The following is a 22,934-nucleotide window of genomic DNA, read 5'->3' as shown; positions in this document are numbered from 1 at the left end:
CTTTTTCCGGTCCCAGTCCTCCCTTTTTCCAGCACTGTCCCAACCCTGCTCCTGCCTTCCCTGACTCCAGAAAATCTGGTTCTGATTCCTGGTTCTCACTTCAGCTTGACCCTTGACTTTGGCATTCGGCCTCTGACCCCGGCTCTGACCTTTGGCTCTGATTCTTGGTTCTGACTCTGTTTTGATCCTTGGCTCTGTTATCTGGCCTCTGACTCTGGTTTTGACCCTCACCTCCGTTTTCCTGCTCCGCATGCCTGCTCCAACAATTACACTGGACGCCTGCTCCGACCACTAAGCCAGACTGCCCACATCCCAATCTCTAACAGTGTCAGTGGAATATGACACAAGTTTCCTGACTCCCAGTCCAGAACCCAGCAACCTGCCTCCATTTAAAAATGAAAAGTTCCATTATAGATACTTTCCCTTGGTAAACCCTAGTTTTTAAAAAATGTAAATTTTGCATTTCCGTCACAAAAAAGCTCTGTTGAGAGTAGTTCTCAATTTTCACCCTGGATCAATGTAGTAAAGACTTGCAAAAATATCCGCTTTCAGATAAGAATAGTCACAAATAAAAATTAGGTTTCAGAGTAGCAGCCGTGTTAGTCTGTATCTGCAAAAAGAACAGGAGGACTTGTAGCACCTTAGAGACTAACAAATTTATTTGAGCAATGTGATATATGCCATCATGTGCCAGCAGTGCCCCTCTGCCATGTGCATTGGGCAAACCAGACAGTCTCTATGTAAAAGAATAAATGGACACAAATCAGATGTCAAGAATTATAACATTCAAAAACCAGTCGGAGAACACTTCAATCTCTCTGGTCACTTGATTACAGACCTAAAAGTTTCAATATTACAACAAAAAAACTTCAAAAACAGACTCCAACGAGAGACTGCTGAATTGGAATTAATTTGCAAACTGGACACCATTAAATTAGGCTTGAATAAAGACTGGGAGTGAATGTGTCATTACACAAAGTAAAACTATTTCCCCATGTTTATTTCCCCCCCCCCCCCTTACTGTTCCTCACATGTTCTTGTCAACTGCTGGAAATGGCCCATCTTGATTATCACTACAAAAGTTTTTTTTCTCTCCTGCTGGTAACAGCTCACCTTAACTGATCACTTTCGTTACAGTGTGCGTGGTAACACCCATTGTTTCCCGTTCTCTGTGAATATATATCTTCCTACTGTATTTTCCACTGCATGCATCCGATGAAGTGGGCTGTAACCCATGAAAGCTTATGCTCAAATAAATTTGTTAGTCTCTAAGGTGCCACAAGGACTCCTGTTCTTTTTGCAAATAAAAATTAGTAGCTCTACCTTCAAGATGTTCAGGATGTTTCCTTTATCTTTGTTGGTTTCTTCAATTCATTTGCCTGTCTGATTTAGATATAGAGCTGGCCAAAAACAGCCTTTCCATCCTGCAGGAAATTTCAGGATTTCATTTTGTCCTGAATCAGGACAAAAAGTCAAAATCTTGGAATTTCTCATGAGTGAAACACTTCGTTTTGATAGTCAAAAAGTTTCATTTGACATCATCTTTTCAACTTTTATATTGTAAATTATAAAAGTCAAAATGAAACAGTTTGGTAAATTCCCATTAAATTTCAATGAAATTGATATTTTCCCACGAAACATTTGCTTTTGTGGAATCAGCATTTTCTGATGGCAAATTGTTCTGTCAGAAAATTTTCAAACAGATCTATGTAGAGGCTTTGCCAGGTAGTGTTGGAATTCTTGAAGTAGTTAAAATGGTCTCTGTTGATATTATTTATGCAGCCTTATATCTACAAAATGTTTCAGAGACACACTAAAATCTCTGAGGGAGAGATCCCTCCTTCCCTCACTTCTCACTCTCTCTTTTCTTATGTCCATTGGACATATGTTTCATAGAAGCAAAATGTAGCTTTAATATTGAGTGGGTCAGGTCAATTGAAGTCAATGAAACTATGACCATTTATACCAGTTGAAGATCTAACCCTGAATGTTTAGAAGTTTTGATGAAAAATGCGGGGTGGGAAATTCCACAGTACTTTATTTGCGAAATTTTCCATGTATTTTGACCAGCTCTATAGCTGACTGGAAAAATTTTTTTTGGAAAAAAAAGAAGCAGGGAAATTTTGAGAAAATATTCATAGGTTTCCCCCCTTGTTTTTCAACTGGCCCTATTTTTATCTTAATTCTTCTGAAGCCTTAAATGGAGTCTCCATAGAATCACAAGCAAGCATACTAAAGGGTAGGGTGTATTAATTTGCCTTGTCTAAGAGTTAATTTATCACATGGACAGTACTTTCAGAATTCAAATTAAAATGCTGTTTACGCTTTTCATTATTCAAAATCCAATATGTTAGTGAACGTAATACTTAGCACATTTTGATACATTTGATGGGCTGAAAAAAGATTGATAGCTTTATTTCTATGAGTAGAGGAATGATAATTGTATCACTCAGGTTCTTTAGGATTCTATTCTCTCTCTTACATTCTGCAAACAGTTTTGTTAGTTCATGATCCATTGACCTCTTTTTATCTATTAGCCACCATGTTTATTGAGCAATTTTGTTTCTTGTCCTTGTGCTGTTTGCTGTACCTCTTTTGTCTTTCCTTTCCTACCCAATGTTTTGGCGTAGGGATATTCCAGTACAACAAAATAATAGCTGCTTTCATACAACCTGCATCATGTAATGTTTGTAAGGACAGCTACAAGAGGTTAAATAAAAATGGCAGCTGCAGAGAGAAATTAAGAAGTATACAGGAGGGAAGAAAGACCTGTTTTCAGATGCAGTTTGAAAGATGATCGAGAGCTGGGGAGATGAGATACAGGTCCATGAGTTCCAGTGAGAATGAACTTGCATCGGCACTGATGGGAATACTGGGACAGAGAGAGAGCCAGAGGAGTGCAGAGAGACACAAATAGGCAGGAGTTAATCCATGGAACTGGAGCCTGAAATGAATGGGAAGTCAGTGGAAGTCAGTGGAGTTGTTTCTAAGATGGATGGGACTTGATGGTAGAACTTCAGGTAAAACTCCTGTTCTCTTTGCAACATGCTGTCTCTGTCTATAGTTACTGATCTCCCTTCATCATCCCTAAGGGCAATCATCTGCTTTGGTCCCATTGTCAATTGTCAGGTACTTTCCTGTTTCTACTAGGAATATCTCAAGATCATTTTGAGGCTTTCTTCCTGTTATCCTTACTCAAACCCTGTTCCTGGGGGGTTTTGTTCCATGCATTGCAATCACCCTCTGCTCCATGTTGCCATCTGCCTACCATCTATCTTTCTCTTTTAGGATTTGTAGGCTTGTTGTTTTACTTCACAGAATATCAGGGTTGGAAGGGACCTCAGGAGATCACCTAGTCCAACCCCCTGCTCAAAGCAGGACCAATCCCCATTTTTTGCCACAGATCAACTAACAGCCCCCTCAAGGATTGAACTCACAACCCTGGGTTTAGCAGGCCAATGCTCAAACCACTGAGCTATTCCACCCCCGTGATTTTAAAAAAAAACAACCCCATGCTATTTCGGCTTCTACCATCATACTCTTTCTTGAGTAGGACTCACTTTGCCCCAGAGACTTCATATCATATTTGACATGTATTTCAAATAAAGTTAACTTTAACCTTTTAACAATTCAGTATTAATTTCAATAGAAGCATGTGCAGCTGCTATTGTATTGCTATTTTTAGGAGGCTTTGGTAGAGAACCAATTTCAGTGTAAGTCTGTGATGAGCCCATTACAATGTAAAAATGAAATAATCACTAAGATGAAGAAGATTTAGGGCCTCATCCTGAGACTTGCTGAGCGTCCCAAGGGCTGAGCGCACTCAGTACCTTGCAGGAAGTGCTCAGCAGTTCATAGGCTTGGGGCCTTAATTTTTTTTTCCCCTAGGTAAGTAATATCTCATTTTTTCAATGCAACAGTTAGGTAGGGCTGATTTCTGTTGGTTTCTTGGCTTTGGTAAGTATCTAGACTGCTAGCCACAGCAAATGTAACCCTATTTTGTAAAGTTCTTGTAAAGTTATTTTTGCTCCCGCAGTGGAACATTCTATGGAAGCTTCTTATTATATCTGTTGTTATTATGTAACAGAGGATGAATTCAATTCAGACCGTGTTGTACTTTTCCATAATAGCAGGGGGAAATAAATTACCATCTCAGAGCTATTTTAGAAATCTTCCTTTCTAATCAGTTTAAGTGAGTTCCATCTGCTCTAAGCATATTCCTGGTATAGGTTTCTAAATATCTTTTCATTCTGTTTCTGTTTAAAATGTATTTTTGCTGAGGTTGTACATCACAATTATAGCTGCTTGAAAGCAACTGGCTGTGTATAGCAAGCAGACATTTACCTTTCAGGTTTCCCATTCAATTGCACGGGAAGCAGTGGAAGTATCCTGTATCACATCCTTTCAGTGGTCAGCAGTTTTCTTCCCCCACACCAGTGATTCCTTGCAGCTTCTCTCCTTTTGGTCTTATAATAGCTGAGAGAAAAAGTTCCGAGCTGTTGAATTCATAGGGCCAGATGCTTTTAGGATGGGACTGCGTTTTAAAGTAGTTCCTTATCACTGTGATTTGAGGGGTTGGAGAATGCTTCTGCCTTACTACTCCATTCAGTATATCGTACCCACAGCTTTACATGGTGGAAGACACACTAAGTACGAAAAAGTGCTGTCAAAGCAACCAGACACATTCTGGAGACTGAAGCCAAATAAACTCCCTACTTACCATAATTATAGTAGGGAAGGAAGACGTTTATAGGGGACATCAGGTTCACTCACAGGGAAGTGGTTTCATTGGTTCCCATCCTCTGAATATTCTTGAAATTACGTTTTTTCCTCTTTCTGCCAGCAGCCGCCTCCCACCCTTTCTGGGCTGATGGGCACACATGTCCCAGGAGGCCAGGCTTACGCTTTTGACTGTACTACTAGTCCTATCACTACTTTTACCAGTCTGCCCTTGGCTATTATTTCCCTTGCTCTGTTCTGATTCTTCTGGAAAAAGCTAGAGGAGAGCCTCAACCAAAAGTACACAGCACAATTATCCTACGTTCTGGAAAAGTTTGGATCCACTTCAGGACCATAGCTCTCAGGTCCATCCATGGGAGGTGTCAGCAAGGTCAGCGGCATGTAATTTACTTTAATGGGGTGTATGTGGCTTGATTGTTTCATTTCCTCAAGGTAAAGTTTGCAGTACCTGTTCCTGGCTGCAGTCTCCAATTCTAGCTCTGGTGTCTTTCATGAGAACTAATTCAGTGGAGAAAAGGGTATACACGGTGGATGCTAAACATACCGCATCCTGGATTGCATGTTGTTCGGGGTACATGGTAACCTACTTTTTAGAGAGCCCCCTCTATTGGATTACAGTATCTATCAGTCTTAGGTACTTCATGGCCCCCGTTACAGAGGATCTAAGTAACTCGCAAAGTCTGTATCAGAGCAGGTTGAAAAAAATGTCAATATAATGATTTTCCCTCTGAGGGTGCTGTTTTGTCAACATTGAAATATTTGAGGGATCATGTTGATTTTGGTGAAAATTTGGATGGATTTTTTAAAAAAATATTCTGACTAAAATGGAATGCTTTTGTTTAGATTTTCTCATTTCACTCCAATGTTATCTTCTCATTTTGATTTTTAATGTTTTAACTTTTTAAAATACTTTAAGTGAAATATTATATTTAATATCATATATCCTGTTTTGACATGAAAAATGAAATGCTTTGATAAGGTCACTTCAGTGTTTCCAAAACAAAATATTTTGGAATTTTCATTCCACAGTAAATTTCAAAATGTTGACTTCTGTACCGATTTGGGATGAAAAGAAATTCCAAAAAGGCCAGAATTTCCCCTTGGACAGAATTTCTATTTTCTGGCCAACTCTGGTATTTATCCTCACAACACCCCTGTGGTGAAAGGAACTGATACTATCCCTGTTTTACAGATGGGGGGGTTTGAGGCCCAGAGAGACTAAGTGACTTGACCAAGGTCACACAAGGGTCTCTGCCACAGCAAGGAATTGACCCTAGGGTTTCCTGAGTCGGATAGTAGCAGCTTAACCACTGGACTGTTGTTCAAGTCAGTAATGTCAGCTTTGGAAGGAATTGCCCATTCTTTTTCACATTCAGCTCCACCAGTTCTCACAATGGGTTTTCCATGTCCATGGAACTGTGCGATTCTGTCTGAGGGATGAAAGGATCAAAATGTTCTTCTGCAGACTTGTTTAATTTGAATATCTTGCTTTCCCAAGCTGAATTCAATTTCCTCCCTCTCCCACCCTTCCTGGCTCTCATGACGTCCAAAAAGGCCAAATGACATCTTGCAGCATTCTGAAACGTTTTGGAGAGAGTAAGAGGGAGAAAGAAAGTACAAGACGTTCCCCTGATGCTAACCCAGTAAGACAGCAGAAACACAGCAAAGGAAATCTGCAGGCGCAGTCAACAAGGCAGCCCTGCCAAAAACCAGAAGGCCTCCTGTTAAGGGACAGTACCCTAAGGGGGAGAAGCAAATGGTGAGCCAACAGGACAGAGTCATCCGGGAGTTTCATCTGCCGTCCAGATGGTCAAAAAATAGCTCGTAGCTGTGCTCAGACACAAGAGGAGTAGGTGGCATTGCCTTCTGGTTTACAGGACTCTAGGCACCAGCAGTTGGTTGAGGCAGAAGAGAGTGTCAGTGTTGTTGGGCGCAATCTATTTGGGAGAGCTAGAAAAGCGAGAATGGGATGCAGGAGTAACAGTATGTGCCAACAGTATTTACAGGAGATGGATCTGAACTATATGCACCCAAACTTTGGTCAAGTTTGGATCTGGAAACCCCGAGTATGTGGTTCTTTCTCTCCTCAGCAAAGAGTCTGCTTCCCCCTCAGGAAATTCTTCCCTTTCCCTCTTATTCCTCTGCAGAGTCGGTTCTTCCCTCATCCCGCAGACTCCGCCCCTTCCTGTCTTGTTCCCTGCTGGCACCTTATCTCCCTCCCTCCTGCACATCTTTTCCCCTCAGCATTCTCCCCCAGGGTCTTTTACCCCAACTTTTACCCCAACCATGACTAACTCTCTCCTCCCCCATGGTTCTGTCCGCTTCTTGGTGTCACTCATCACCTGCTTCCATGACTCCCCCTGAATGCTGCCCTCTTTCTGCTTCCCAGCATCTCTTGCTCCCTTTCCCTCCATGGTTTCTCTTGGTGTCTCGGCCTCATTCCCCTCCTTGGTGCTCTCTATACCTCTTAGCCATCAAAGAGCCTTCCACACTGATGACTGCTCCTCCAACAGAGGATTAACTTGGGGCTGGGGGAGAGATGGAGGGGCATTTGAGGCTGCTGCATCCATACCAACATCCTCTTATCCCCTCAGCGTGCAGCAGTGGGAAAGCTGGTGGGGGCAGATGCAGAGAGGTAGGTGTGGCAGGGTGCATGCGGGGTAGGGGGAGGGAAGACTTGCAACACAAAACCCTGCATGGGTAAAGGCGTCTCTGCAGCCCAGTACTCTGGGGAGACTGTGAGGGTGAGTGTGGAGAAGCTGTCTCCTGCATTAATGGGATATAGGGTACGTCAATCAAAATAGATTCAGCTTTGAGTGCAAGAAAGAGAACACTGAAGCATAAAGAAATCTAGTGAAACGGTTATATAGGAGGAAGCATTAAAATCAGATGTTTGGAGGAAGTCTGGTGAATCCAAAAATGATACAGGACCAAATCCTGCTGTCCTTCCTCCTTTGTGCGTCCTTGTCCCCTACAGTCTCAGTAATCAGACAAGGACCTGATTCTCTTCTCATTTCCATTAGTGTAACTCAGGAAGTCAATGGAGTCACTGTGCGATAAGCGAGAGGAGGATTTGGCTCAGTATAACTAATGCAAAGTAAATGAAAATGCCTCGGAAAAGGGGAAAAAGAAAAGGGCATTTTGGCTTGGTGAGAAGCTGCTCAGAGATCTGGAGAAGCACGAGGGAAACAAATCTGGCCAGATGCGTTCTCCGTTGGAATTCCTTTGCCCCCAGAGGAGTTGTATCGGGCACGGATTTGGCCTGTCACATTGGTGAAGGCTTGCAAGGGAAAAGATAAGGGTATCATAAAAGCAGAATGAGTTAAAACGATCTCAAGGGTAGCGGCTTCCACTGGATCTTGAAGACCCTTCGATCCAAAATCACGAACTCTTCAAGCACTTAAAGGAGATTCGTAAATAGCTTTCAGTGTGGTGCTAGCATGGACAGACATCGGGGTGGGGGGTGGAACAGGGTCGGATAAACCCATCACAGTTCACTGTTAAGTAACATTTCAAGCCTCAGCCGTGCTGTTTCATCCCACCATAAGACTTAGAGGTCCCTTTTGGCATTACTTATCATTCATTAAGTCTGGTAGCAGTGCTTTCAGCCGAAGTATACTCCAAGCACGTTTTCAGTGCTCCCATGGAAATCCCTGGATTGTTTTGCAGAACTTGAACAGTACAAATGAAGTCCCTGCTGTTCCAACGGAGTTTATTTTCCGTTCTTTGGCATCCCCTTTGTAGCATGGAACAACAGCACAAATTCCTTTTTTTCTTTTTTGGCAATCACGCAAAAAGGCAAAAAAAAAAAAGTCACTGGACTGACTTTAGAGTCATTGTCCTCTGCACGTGCTGAAGAAAAAAAAAGATTTTTCCGTTTTGCTTATTTCTTCAGCAAATGGAACGGGGCAATGCTTTTTGTCGTCATATAATCCACTAGGATTGCTCAAGCTAAATGCAACTCTGTCATTGTTTTCATTCTGCAATCCACTCACCGTGACAAGGCAATAAGACATGTCTCCCCCTCTCCCTGATGTGGTGCTCTTTGACCACTTGAGCATGTTCCTTGTGGTAGGTCTCCCTTATACGTATAAGCAGCTCATTCCGAGAGCTTGACAAACATTAGGATCTGTTTATTCCACATCACTATGGTTCTCACTGTTAAACTAAGATATAAACACAACAAATTAAATCAATGTATGCTTAGTCACATCTGTTTCATTTATGTCCAACTGGTGCCACTGAGGCAAAAAGTGCTCTGATTCTTTCCACATTGTTCAAGCTGAAAATTAACTGGCTTTGCGCACAATGAAACTCATACTTGTGTCAAAGAATCGGATCACTTCTATTGTTTTAAGGCAGAGTGACTTACAGTTCCCGTGGACCAGTCTATTATGGATGCAAAGGGGAACATTTCCTCTTTTATTTCCCCTGTTTACCTCGCCGGGTTTATTTTCATGTGTTTCTAACTAAAACCATCTCTGTTGTTCCCCAACAGAATTAAGGCAGCACCAGGTGTGAAGATAATGGCCATCAGAGTCAGTGATGCAGACCAGTGGGGAATTCAAGAGGAAGTAGACAATGGAGGGATGCAGACCACTGCCTCTGTTGTTTGTGTGCGCAATGATCCAAATATAGAGAGCAGGTAAGAGATCCAAGCTATTTGATGCCTCACCATAGAGGTGATGTCTAGCAAGAAAATAATAGTCCCTTTTATAAACGATGCTGCTTTTGAAAGCACTGCTGTCCTTTCGCCACCCTCCTAAATTCAAAAGCCTTGCCAAATTATAACATGATTCCATGTTATCTTACGAAAGCTTTAGGGGTTTTTTTTCCCAGTGCTTCATAAGTGAATAACCTAATTATACTCGATACAGCAGAAATTACCTCTCTCCTATTGTCTGTCACCTAGGGGGGATGGTAGGAATAAATGCCTGCTGCAAAAGAGCCAACAGCAAGAAGTGGATTAAAATGGGAGAAATATTACAAATAATTTAACGGCATATAGGACAGCGCTCTCACTTTTATTTGAAAAGCTATAAAACTAATAGCTACCAAGTATCATTCATTACCACCGCAGCATACCTATGGTTGTCTCAGACTTCTCATGAATGCCATATATATTTATGATGATGATGCTCTAACAAACTATATCCAAAGATATCAAAAGTAATGGAAATTTAAATTGTGACTCAAAATTATGTATTTTATAATACAAGCAATTGCTCTTGCAACTACACTATATTTAGAGTACACAAAGCATATGTTTAGCCCAAAATTGTATTGTAGCTAGTCACAAAACTGTGTCAGACTTTAAATTCGAGAATCCTCCTTCTGCATCTGTCCTTCTCTGAAGATCCTTTTAAGGAAGAAAAACAGATGATAGTGTCTGTTCAGACCCAGGGAAATTATTATTGAATGTTTGGATTTCAGATTCAATTTCTCACCAGTTTCACATTCCATTTCTCATGCTATATTTGAGGAACAAACACCGCAGGGACCTATTTAAATAAAAAGTTGTCAATGAGATTTCTAGTGCAAAATTTCAGTGGAATATTTCTATCCATACTGGGTTTCTTTAACTTCTTCTCCCCTATTTTTAGCCTTCTCCACTCACTTCTTCCCCCCTCCCGCCCCAAAGTGGCAAACCCAAATTTTGGGGTCTGATTTATCTGGGTCCCATATTGGAGGTTGAAGGGAAATTCTAGCTTTTTTTTGTAATTTGCTGCTGTTCATTTTCATCATAACAATTATCATTGCTATTCTTATAGCTCACCTATTTCTAACACATGGGATGGGCACTGCATAATTTGTTTCTGATTCAGTTCTTTTTCAATAAGACTCCTTGTGTCTTCTGTGGCTAAAGCTTTAAAAGCTTTGGGAGGACTGTCTGCCAGTGCAGGGTGTTTGACTGGGAGGAGAACCACCACTGTTATACTGGAGTTACAGTTGCCACATGCAGACTTGGGCTATGAAAACTCCAATGATTAAATTTAGTCAAGGTTTCTCTGAATGAACCCAGATTGCCAGTCAAGAGGCTTGCTCAATATTGACCTCAAGTTTAGATTTTCCATTACAATAGCTGTGATCTATGTTCCATTTAGAGCAACAAACCCCCATCATATTAAAAGGGAAATGCTGAGGTTTAAGGAAATCTTAATATTATTCTTTCCTGCAGAAGAATCTATTTAATTGAACTGAAGTTACTAATTTTTGTTTTAGTAAAGCAAAAACTGTGGAGAACACTGAAAGTTTTTGCCTTGTACATGTTTCACTAATCCATGAAATTATACCTGTCACAGTAACTTAGTTTTTATTAACACTGTTTTTTACTTTGTGTTGAACTGTTAAATTATACAAAAGCAACAAATCTCAAGTTAATTAATACTTTGACCCTTTCCTTTGTGAGATTAGTTTTAATATTTCTGGATTAATTAAAGTATGCAAATAGAAACTGCTGAAAGATCGGTTCCAGATTTGCAAATATTGTAGCGCTTAGAGTAAATATTTAACTTTGATCTTTATTTTAATTTTCTTTTTTTTTTTGGCCTTGACACTCTTTCTTTTGAACAATGTGTATAGTTCATATACAGATTCTGCCACTTTGTTTGTTGGTTCATTTAAATCATTGGGGGCCCAAATCCTGCTCCTATTTCAATCAATATGGCAAAATTGCCATTGGGACTGATTCTGCATCCCTTGCTTCTGTTAGTAACTTCAAGTAGCTTCATTCAAGTCAAGTGGAGTTTTACCTGAGGAAGATGTTGCAAGATCATGCTCCTTAATTGTATAGCAAAAGGACAGACTGTAAATATTGATAAATAATTTTTTCCTTGAGGGACTCAGCCAGTTCCCACAGAAGTCAGTGAGCTCAATGTTATACCACTGATTTCCTTGGAGTGAAACCAGTGTAAAGCTGGAGTAACCCAGTGAATTGAGCCTAATAATTTTAGTGGAAGCATGTCATCCTGGAGGAGGAACTTCTTCTGTTTGCTAATATTTGCAGCATATACTTTTGCTTTACAATTAAAGGGAAAAATCCTGCAACCCTCACTCCAGTGGACTTCAATGGAACTATTTGGATGAGTAAGAGCTACTCATATATAAGAGAGAGTTGCAGAAGCGGGCATTCTGTTGAAATTTCCCTGACTACTTTTGGATGCCCTTACCTTACTGAGGTCTGTTTTCCACTACTTAGGCATCAGCTGCTATTGCTTTCCCCAATGCTTAGCTCTGATAAGAGTCATGAAGGACCTTGGAGTCAGACTTTGACTACAAGAAGAACAGTGGCTTTAGACTGCAAGACATTCATAATCCAGTTTCTATTCCTTTTAGCTGGCATTATCTTTCAGAGCCCTTTCAAATTTGCTTACTTTTCTAATCTTTCTCCTCCTTCTCTCTGCGGTATTATCCTTTATCATGAGTTTTTCATCTCCCTTTTTCACATTTGTGAATGCAAATTGAGTGTTTGTTAAAATATTTTAAATTAAGACCTTTCCTCCTTTCATGCCAAGTGCATCATGCCTTGTCTCTACAACACTTACCAAAAAAAAAAAAAATCCTTATCACAATGGCTCAGGCGGTTTACATTATATTATATTAAAAATCCATTTTGTCTAGAGTTGTCACCATTCATAGATTAAAGCTTTCCGGAGTGTGTTTTGTTAGGAACACATTCATAAATTCACCTCCTTAGAACTCCAACACATCCCATAAGCTTGTATTTCAAATCTCTTTCGATAACACGCTTTAACAAAGAGCATAAAAGGGAGCAATTATTGTATTTATTTGTATATATTCCCAGACACACTATATAGGTTCTTATACCACCCTCACCACTGTAGTGTCTGAGCACCTTCCAACAGTGCATTAAGAAACATGACTAGCATCTGTCATTTGTGCTCTCTCTCGTCCTCTCCGCAGGGGCAGAACTGTGTGGTAGTATTTTGTTTTGATAGTGTTGTGGGTTTTTTTTTTAAAATGCCTATGCCACTCTGTGTTAATATCGGTGAAGGCAAGGTTGCAGAAGTGTGCTGGGCGCTTGAAGCAGAAGGTGATGAAGTCTCTGATGATCCTTAGTTCCTGTGGAGTCTGGCACCAGCCCCTGAGAAAACTGTTTCCTGCACAGATGAGCTTTGCCCTTATTGTGAATACATGTGAGCACGCCTACACTATTCAGGAGTTATTTAATAAGCATGCCTTGTCACTTCCAAGTGGCAACTGTTTACATTTCAACCAGCTACTGAGAGGTCAAAGCAAAGGAAACCAGAAAAGGAAAAACTAGGAAGGAAGACATGAAAAGATTATATCTTGGACAGATCTTTGAACTCAGCAGCTGCTTGACAAAACAGACTCTGGTGCTGAATGTAGTAAAACCTGATAGAACGTTCTAATTTTTTTTAATCTATTAGGCAAATAAAAATCTTGCTGTCATTCATGAGGATGCAGTTTCTACTCCAAGCACATACACATGGAGCCAGAGTCTCCCTTTTCATGGGGAAAAATTATCATTTTGTGGGCCTGATCCTGTGAAGGGCTGAGTGCTGCTTGTGAGGTTTTGTGCACTCTTATCTCCTGGTGACTGCATTGGGAATTGAGTCCTCAGCATCCCATTTACAGTCCTTACCTTGTTTTCAGGATTGGGTCCCTTGTCTTCTAGGAACATGTGGCTTAATACATAAAGCAGTAGCAAGAAAATAGGTCGAATGCCAGTAACTAGGAGACTGCCAGTCACACTAGTGCTTAATAATGTCGTGAGAGCTGATCCTGTGCCCACTGAAGACAATGGACTTTTTCCTTTGAATTCAGCAGGAGCAGGATTGGGTCTTACAACTCCATAGCTCCTTTCTTCGCAAAGAATCTGAAAGCACCACTGGAATGTAGCTACCTCTGGTTGGCATGTAGCTATTGCATAGCAGCCTGGGACATAGTAGGGTCGGGAAGCAAAAGGTGAAAGACATCTGGGCAAATACCTACTTTTGGGAATGTGCTGTGGGAACTTGCGGCCTAATTCTGCAAGGTGCTGAGCACCATCCCTCCCACTGAAGTCACTGAGAAATGAGCACTCAGCATCTTGTAGTATTGGGTTATTTAAAGTCACCATAGAACAGGACATTGGTTTTTGAAGGTCTCATCTGAAACACTTCCCAGTACAGGATATTTTTTCATGGTGCTCAATTTCTCTTCCCTGGAACGTGGAGGGGATCAGTTAACCCTCCCGGGATTTGAATCTATGGTTTGGTGGTGACTAAGCATCCCAAATGAGATGTGTAGACTGGCACGTGGGCCCTCTGCTTTTTGAAGGTGTATATTTAGTATGGGTCAACTTCTTCACTCAGAAAAACTTTGCCATTGAATTCTTTGGCACAATTGCCTGAGGGAGGAGTGTGCGATGTGCCTCTAAGTCTATGACGAACTAGCACTTTAATCAGAATGGTTATATTTATGCTAACTAGCAACATTAATTGAATTGATCCTTCCCTCAATAGTATTATTGAGACCAAACAAATTATTTTCACTTAGGGGATTATTTCCTCTCGAGGTCTGTAATACTGCTTCTGTCTATTAGGTTATCTACCACTGTATAAATCAAACTTACGCTAAAGTAAGTCAGACTACAGAAAAGCAGGGGGATAGTGGGGAGGAGGTGGGAAGAAATCTATAGCGATATCTTTTAATTTTCGTCAAGGAATATTTATTCTGTCACTTGAAAGTTTTTTTTCACCTGATAGAGGCTAGCCCGACTGCACATAATTTGAAGAAATTGGTCTTTAAACTTGGATAAAAGTTAGAGTTAGTAGTTACCTTTCCATATTTCGCATGGGAGAAAAAATATATTCTACCCCTCTTGAAAACATTTTCCATTTAACTCAAGATACCTTGATAGCCACACACAGCAAATCAGTTGTGATAATATGTATCTTTAAACCAAAGAATAGAAGTGGCATGACTGTGTGTGCAAATGGAGTCTTCTATTCTGAAGAGGTTTTTCTGTACTTGGGAGTGTCACTAGAACTAGTAATATCACGCAAAAGAAGGAACATTTTAAGTGTGACTGCCTGTTTTTGTGTTTTATATATACATGTGCACATTCATACAATATATACAATATATACATTGTGTATATATATATATATTATATATATATATAATATATTGTATAGATATTGTATACACAATATATACATATACACATTCATACAATGTGTGCATATTCGTTGCATATAAATGTATGTACATATTATTTGAGCTGGCACAAACTACTGAACAAAAATATTGTTTTTTCTTTTCTTTTTCCTGGTGGTCCCTGCCTCAAAATTCAGAGTCTGGGCTCTCTTTTGCTACACTCATCTTTGTGAAAAGGGCTGTGATGATCCCTATCCACTTTATTCTGGGCAACATTATTTTTCCCACTAGATGTTGCCAATCCCACTCAATATCAGAAGGTAATAAACAAATGCTCACCCTGTAGCTGGAATGGTAGGGAAGGGTTCTGCTTTGAGGCCAGTGCCGGTCCTGTGCTATGTATTGGCCGGTATGTGGCACGCTCTCAGTGACAGGATTATGACTGCACACTGTAGCCCCGTGACAGTGTTCCTGAACCTCGTTGGACCACACACGTCTTTCTGCTGTAGCACTGTTAGCCACCCAGCCAACTGGGCTTGATTCTGCCTGAATTCTGCCCTCACGCTGCAGTAAGTCCATCCGCAACCTGGCCTGTGGGAGAACAGATGCAGGCCTTGGTTTTTCACATACCTTGTTCATCAATTAAAAATGGAACCTCACCCAGTCATCTGACCTGTCATTGAACATCAATGACAAATCAGGTGGCTGGGTTATCAGCGCTTGTTAAAGTCGTGTGTGTGTGTGTGTTTGTGTGTGTGACATCTAGATATTGACGCTAACAGGCAGTTAATGTAAATGGGGAAATTGGCATGTTTGTGGTGCTGCTGTTGTTTCACTTAATCTTTTTGCTGACTCCAGTGTTTGGAGCTGTGTTGATACTCAGGAAATAGCAGGCAAGGTAGGTACTGTGCTGCTACTTACTAGACTTACATATAATTTGAAATACACAAGCTTTCAGGCCCCAAAGGTCCCTTGTTGCAGGGTTGGCAGTTCAGACAGAGATCAGATGGCCTGGCACTCAGGTGTTGAGCCCCAACAATGTCCTTTGCAGTCATCTTAGGAAAGTCACACTGGAGTGAATGTGAATGAAAATTAAACATGTACTTAACTTCACACACAAAATTAAGTGCTGTCTTGAATAGGGATGGACTTAAGCAGATGCTCACATGCTTTCCTGAATCAGGGCCTAAGATTGTAGGCTATTTGGGACCTTGCTATCTTTTACCATATGTTTGTACAGCACAAGACTGATCTTGAATGCGGGTTGGTTGCGGGTTGTCATACAAATGATTACCTAAATGAGGAGCAGCATCTTGCCATGGCGCACACAGGAGTGTGCTGTTAACTACACCCACATAAGGCTCTGGGACATGCTCCATAACACTCTAGGGACACGGTTTACTGCAAAAGAAGCTTGCTAGGCCTCAAGCATATAAGAACTACACCTGGCTGATGGAAGCTCAGTTTCACCTGTTGCTTCTACACAAAGCAGCAGTAACTCCTAGAGAGAAAGGCAAAACTTGTTGTGTCTTATTTCAAGCCCATGCACATGCTGTGGGCTGGAGTCCGGCTTAGAAGCCATTAGGTTGAGCTATTAGTAAGGAGAGAGTGCGAAAAAATGAGCAGATGGGACAAAGAAGAAAAACATCTGTGGAAATATAGGGTGAAAAATAGAGCGGAATGAAAACTACATAGAGAGGGACTGTAAAGAAAGGACTGAAGAGAACAGTTCTAGTGGGAAAATAGAGAGGGCTCACTTCTGTAGAGAGGGTAAGCTCAGCTTGCATCAATTTACAAGTGACCCCTGAATTTGGCCCAATGTATGTAAAGCAACCATCTGTGCTCACCAGCTTTGTGCAGAAGCTTTTCTATCCCTGTCAGAGAAGCTCTGGCTTTTCTTCAGCTGGAAAAACATGTTTGTTTCGCATAGAAAGATGACTCAATTTAAAAAGAGAGTCTCAAGCTACAGGAAAAATGTCTGCTCAGACAGTTCTGCAAGCCTCGTGAAGGCAAACAGTAGCTCTGGTTTATTTTATGGCTGTGTGTGGGCTGAAATGGAGTGTTTGTGCAGTGGGCTTCTGTGTGCCTTGTGAATCAGATGACACTGAGGTGGGGGAAGGCCGGGTGCAGATTAAAGGATTTGCACAGGTCCTGTGGTCCCACGTGCTATCACCACTACCTCACTTCACCAGGGGAAGGGCAACGACTCTGCTTGGAATATCCTACATACTAATATAGTCACAGTTGAAACGCTGTAGCCCTGTCCCTTCGGTTTTGGGGCCACTTAGACCTTCATTCAGAATAGCTTCCTTAGTTAGGACGTCACTTACGCACGTTTAGTTGTAAGCATCTGCTCAAGTCCCATTTACGTCGGTTGTAATGATAAGGAGGTACTCAGAGTTAGCTTTGTTAATCCTAGTAAAAGCAGCACCATGCTGAAAATATAAATGGTGACCGTAAGCCATGTTAGGGATAACTAGATGGATTTAGTTTGTTACACCTGAAAATACTGGAGAAGTCAGAAATTAACCTCTTGAACAATGCTGAAAGCTTATGAGTAAATTGAACATTTTTGCAGACAAATTATTTATTTATTTCTGGCAATCACATACAAAGGGATTGAAGGATACAGAGGCCAGAACTGTTTTTTCTTATATTATGAGAGGAGTAATTGAACACAAACTGAAATTGGGAGGCCTGTGTTTTAGGAACCTCTGAGGCCCATCTTACTGATTTACTATTTGTAAGTCAGCCAATTGGAAGGTCCAGCACACATTTGAATTCCATTACAGATGAAAAATTGACTTGCTTACTTAACAATCAGTGCATTAAAGTATAAAAGCCAACAACTAGTTTACTCGGCGTTTAGTCAAAATTTAAGCCCATTTTATTGTCTGGAGGTGCGATAGACTGGAAAGCATTATGTTTTTTACTTTTTGATTTATTTGACTCCTCAGTGCCAGATACATTATAAACTAACTTAGCATTAACTTTACACAAATTAATTTTTGCTTGTGTTAGAATTCCCCCTCCTCCCCAGCTTAAAGGGTTTGATTGAGAAGCCAGTGATATAATGAGTATAAAATAAAAATCAAATTGAAATGAGCTGTTAGGAAGGTCTGTGTGTGTGCGTGTGTAAACACTTGGTGTTGTTTTGAGAAGATATTTTGTTGGAATAAGACTAAGGGCAAATCTAATGCTAATTCTGTAAACTGTGGGGCACGGGCTGTCTTTTTGTTCTGTTTGTACAGTACCCGGCGCAGTGGGGTCCTGGACCATGACTAGGACTCCTAGGAGCTACTGGAAGACAAATAATAAATAATAATAATAAAAATGGAAGTCAGTGATAAAGTTCTCAGTGACTTTGGTGGAGCAGGATCAGAGTGCACCAGATTAGCGTCCTTTCTGCTGGTGCAAGGGAGATAGAGGTGCAAGCAGTGTGATTGGCAGCAGCAGTTCATTACAGGGACAATTCCACACTCCATCAACGCTTATTTATGGGAGTGGTCCCATGGGCGTCCCTGGAGCTGTTTGCATGAGTACAGCTTGTTGTAAGAGTTGCGGGATTTGGCTCATAAGGAGTGAAGAGTTATGGGAACAAATTGTGCCTGCTAAAGAACTTCACTCTGCAATGTCTAGCTAAAAATGTAGGCCACCAGGTACATTTCTTGAACATGTGACCTGTGGGCACTTGAACACAGGGACTTAAAGGCTAACATTCAGTTCGTTCTTTCTGTACAGTTTGGTCTGGGTAGGTTTTCCCATGATACCTGTTGCGGAGCTCACTTTGAAAGATTACAGTCCTTAAGGCAACAAGCAAGCTTACCTTAAGAGTGACTGCAAATGGCTTAACTCTTGGATATGCCTCTTTTGTGTGTTTAAATAAGCAAGTCTCCATTCACTTGAAAGTTTTGGGGCCTGTTGGGCCCAAAAGTTTTTGTAACAAATGTAGTCCCAGAATTTTACGAAGTAAAGTCCTCTTAGAAGACAGCTTTGTTGTTAGGGGTCTCTCTTTTGTGTGTTGTCTAAAAATCCTGTACTGAAATTCCTGTTTTCTCATTTGTAATCTCTAGATTGTGAATAGTGCTGTGCAGCTGTATAAAAGCATGGAGAGGCGGTGCAAGAATCCTTCCCCTAAGCCCCTCCGGCACCGGTGCATGGTCCGGTCACAAACCCAAGCCTGGATTTATTCCTTGGGTTGATTGCTCATGGCTCCTATTGTTATATATGTTAATTTATCCAAAGGGCTTGGGGCCAGTAACGGCCCTGTGTCCCTCCCACTCTGTTCAATGGAGTAGAACTGGTTAGGCACAGTCAGTATGCTGTAGTTTTTCTAAGGGTATCCGTACACTGGAGCTCAGGGTGTAGCTTCCAGTTCAGATAGACAGACCTGCTCCAGCTTGGTTAGTGCTAGCGCACCAAAAATAGACGTGTAGCCATGACAGCGTGAGCAGTGGGAGGGGTTAGTTGCCCCCAGTACAATGCCATCTGATACCCTAGGTACATACTTGGGGTGTCTAGCACCTCCTGCCATGCATGCCATTGCTACTACACTTCTAATTTTAGCATGCTACCGTGATCAGATCTAGCGTAAGTATGTCTACCTGAGCTGGAAAATGGCACCTCCACCTTCAGTAGAGACATAACCCGATAGCAAGTCGGCTGTGCTCCTGAAGCTATGAAACTGCAGAGTTTAACATCGAAAATCCCCAATGTCAAAACCAAAAACCACTCAACAAATGTCAGCAACATCACGAGCCGAACATGAACGAGTCTTGAATCGGTTGCTGAGTTGCTTGAGTTTGACACATTTTAGCTCCTCAGGTAACTGGCTATTTTGTTTATGTGTGTGCTTGGTGCTGTACAAGCTGCAAAGAAAGACATGGCCCCAGCCCAGAGAAGTTTTCAGTCTGCACATTAAACTCTAGAAATTCTCCAACTTAACAGTGAATGGAGAGTAAAGATGTTTGGTCTTAAGGTACCTAGTTTTCAACTTCTTTTAGGTAGTTTTTTTTCTAGGCTGATTTCATGGATACATAACCAGGGTTTCATTTAGTCAGATAAGCACTCATCTTAATGTTGTACCATTTAATTTCTTTAGTGTCAAGAGGAGGAAATAAGTTATTCCTCTCTTTAAAAGAGTGATTTAAGTAGGGAATAATGAATGCAAAATGCTGTAGTTAAAAATCAGCAGATAAACTGATGGATCATCTGTCACTCTTAAGCCTTGCTCTAATGGGAAGGGAGATAATCATTTAAAAAAATAAAAATGGTAGTGATGAATTTAGTGTATGTTGGCTGTGAATCACTTTTTAACGAAAACTGTTATTTCTCAATTTATCAGGCGCTCAACACATACGCTCCCCGCTGACCTACATACTGTAGGAGCAAGAAGTTATTTTCAAGGGTCTTTTAAAGGACTGAGCACATAAGATGAGACATTTTGTAGCTTATAGGCCTGAATTTTCCATTGAATTACACCAATTTAGTCTCTAAAGTGCCACAAGTACTCCTTTTCTTTTTACCGATTTTATATGAGTGGGTCTCCATTAAATTCAGTGAAAGGGCAGAGTTATTGCAAAAGAAATGATGCTACAACATGAAAAGCTTTCATAGACACGAGCATAAAGCTGGACTGAACACAGCAGAGAATCAGGCCTTTGGTGTTTTGGTAACCTGCTGCTGCCTGCTTTTATACAATTAGAAAAGTCAGCATTTGAAGGGAGTTATCAACAGAGTTATATTGGATATAGCAACGTTTCTCTATACTTAGGAAAGGAATTGGCTGTGTGGTAACTGTTGACTATTGGAGACTGTTGCCTTTATTAATTTACAAAGAGTTGCTGCCAATGCATTATTTTTTTCTTCCGTATAAATATATTGTAACTGTAACAAAAGGCAAATGAAGAATTAAAAAAAATTACTATAAATTACTATCCAAAATTTAACGCAATCCAGTTTTTTTTAAAAAAATTAAATAAACTCTTCCTGGGATTTCCAGGAATGTACACTAGGAAAGGGGGTCTCTGTTAAAATCAAACTTACTGGAAAAGTCTTTTAATATCTCCCACATACCAAACATAATTGTTTGTTCATCTTTTATATTGTGGTGGCACCAAAAGGTGTCTGCCAGGTCTGGGACTGCATTTCTGCAGGCAGGATTCTTCAGAAGGGTTCACAAACTACAACTGGGGTTAGATTTCCAAAGCCCCCTGAAGTCAGTGGGTGCCTTTTCACTGTGTTTCACTGTGTGCCTTTAGATCTGGCCCTAAGTGAGGCGCTGAGCTGGTGTATGATAACTGATGGTCTCTGCCTCAAGCAGCTTATGAGAATCTAATCTAGCTAGGTTCTTATACCGTGCCCATTGCTACACTGACTTGAACACCTATCTTCACTATTAATTAACAACATTGTAGAAGGGAGATTTTCAAGTCCATACTGCTGTATGATTTCCAGCTTATCAAAGATATATATCTGTTGTGTCTGTAGCTTTATAAAGTGGTGCATTCATCAGGGGTAACATCGGTCCTTGGCCTTTGCAATAAGTGTCAATGTAGATGTGTTTACCTTACCTCTTGTCTGTAACAGTTCTACGCAGCAGATATTCCACAGGCTATTCACTGTTGATGGCCAAAGGTCGATGAAAGCCTTTCCCATTGTGGCATAATTTCTTTTGCAATGTGAAACAGAGGCGGTCACTCTTGCATGATTGCAATAACTCTGCCCTTTCATTTTACATTGTTAGAGCAGCTGAACAAAACGGGTCAAACCCTGGACTGCAGCTCCCCATCCTTGTTATGTCAGTGCACAATTAGCTAAACTTTTTGTGTTTCACATTATGTTGTTGCCCCAAGCCAGGTGAACAAATGCACTTTACAGAAAGACTATGATGAAGAACGAGACATGAATATGTTATCAGAAGCCAAAATTACAGGCTTCCTTTTCTGTTGACTTGGTGCCTCAGCATCATTATATTTATTCCTCATGTGACTGTTTTAAAATGCGGCAACGTGCACCATATTTTGAACCTCACAGAACATTTTCTCCTTTGATCTTTTTAAATTAACAATAAATGTCATAAATAGCAGGAGAGCTGGGTGGACAGGAGAGAGATTTGTGTGAACCGTTCGAGTGGAAAACATAATTGATCACCCATCGCAGAATTTGGAGGAACCGTTGTGCTTTTGCCTCTTGTAATTCAGTGAATTTGTAAGGTTTTTAGTTTGACAGTAGATTAGTCTCTTAAATTTCATTTATTTGATGAAGGGAATGGCTGCTGGACTACTTCCTCCCCATCTCCTCTGAACTCCAGCAGAGATCCACAGAACTTATGTAGTGACGTGAACTGTAATTCTGTTTCAGCCATGATTATATGTCAGTCTGCAGTACACTGTAAGTGGCACTTTTGGAATCCTGCTGTGAGTGGTTGATTAGATTCTGGTCGCTTTTAGTCCTGTACATAAGATATTTTTAATTTAACTTTTATATTTTTTTTTTTACAAAGCAGAGAAATGCACACAAGTTATGGAGATTTTTTTTATTTTGTTTTTTTTGCTAACAGTGCTTGCTTAAATACAGAATATTAGGAAAGACTGAGTTTCCATCAGAAGTCTTCCCACCTGTCTCAAAAAGCAAGTAAATAAATAAATGTGAAGACTCATATCGGCCTCAGAATTGGTAGGGTAGGTCTGAGGCCAAGATAGAATTTCCCTACAAAACATGACTCATAAATTGCATTTGGAACTCTCTATAATAAAATGAACTGTAACTGCAAGTGTATCTGTAGCCAGGCTTGTTACATTTTTCATTGTCAGCACAAGCTTTCTCCTCCAAATATCCTATTGAACCAAAGAAAGAAACTCTGCTCTCTGTTAATGCTGATGTCTATAATTCATCCCGTTCATTTTCTGCACTGTTATTTTCTTAGTGTGCTTCTCAAACTTATATGGTACAGCAGAACTTAATTGATCAGGTCTGATGCACTTCTTTTCTATTCTTGGCAGAAGTGTAGGCTGCTTAAGCCATTCTGTGGGAGATGCCTTCTGGAACATGCAACGTGCCGCGCTTTT

At 40.7% G+C, this 22,934-nt stretch overlaps 1 protein-coding gene across 1 annotated transcript in view; it reads left to right on the top strand.

The window, feature by feature from the left end:
• The window catches only part of LOC140898584 (transmembrane protein 132B), a 361,301-nt gene that overhangs the window by 158,011 nt on the left and 180,356 nt on the right, over positions 1 to 22,934 (top strand). Inside the window, exon 3 of the mRNA XM_073312583.1 lies at positions 9,239 to 9,385. Coding sequence (XP_073168684.1) covers positions 9,239 to 9,385 — 147 coding nt within the window. The remainder of the gene's footprint in view (positions 1 to 9,238; positions 9,386 to 22,934) is intronic.

This window comes from Lepidochelys kempii, chromosome 15 (genome assembly GCF_965140285.1).
Source record: "Lepidochelys kempii isolate rLepKem1 chromosome 15, rLepKem1.hap1, whole genome shotgun sequence".
Taxonomy (NCBI): Eukaryota; Metazoa; Chordata; order Testudines; family Cheloniidae; genus Lepidochelys; species Lepidochelys kempii.
Note: the sequence above shows the minus strand (reverse complement) of the source record. Positions and strands in the feature narration are given on the sequence as shown.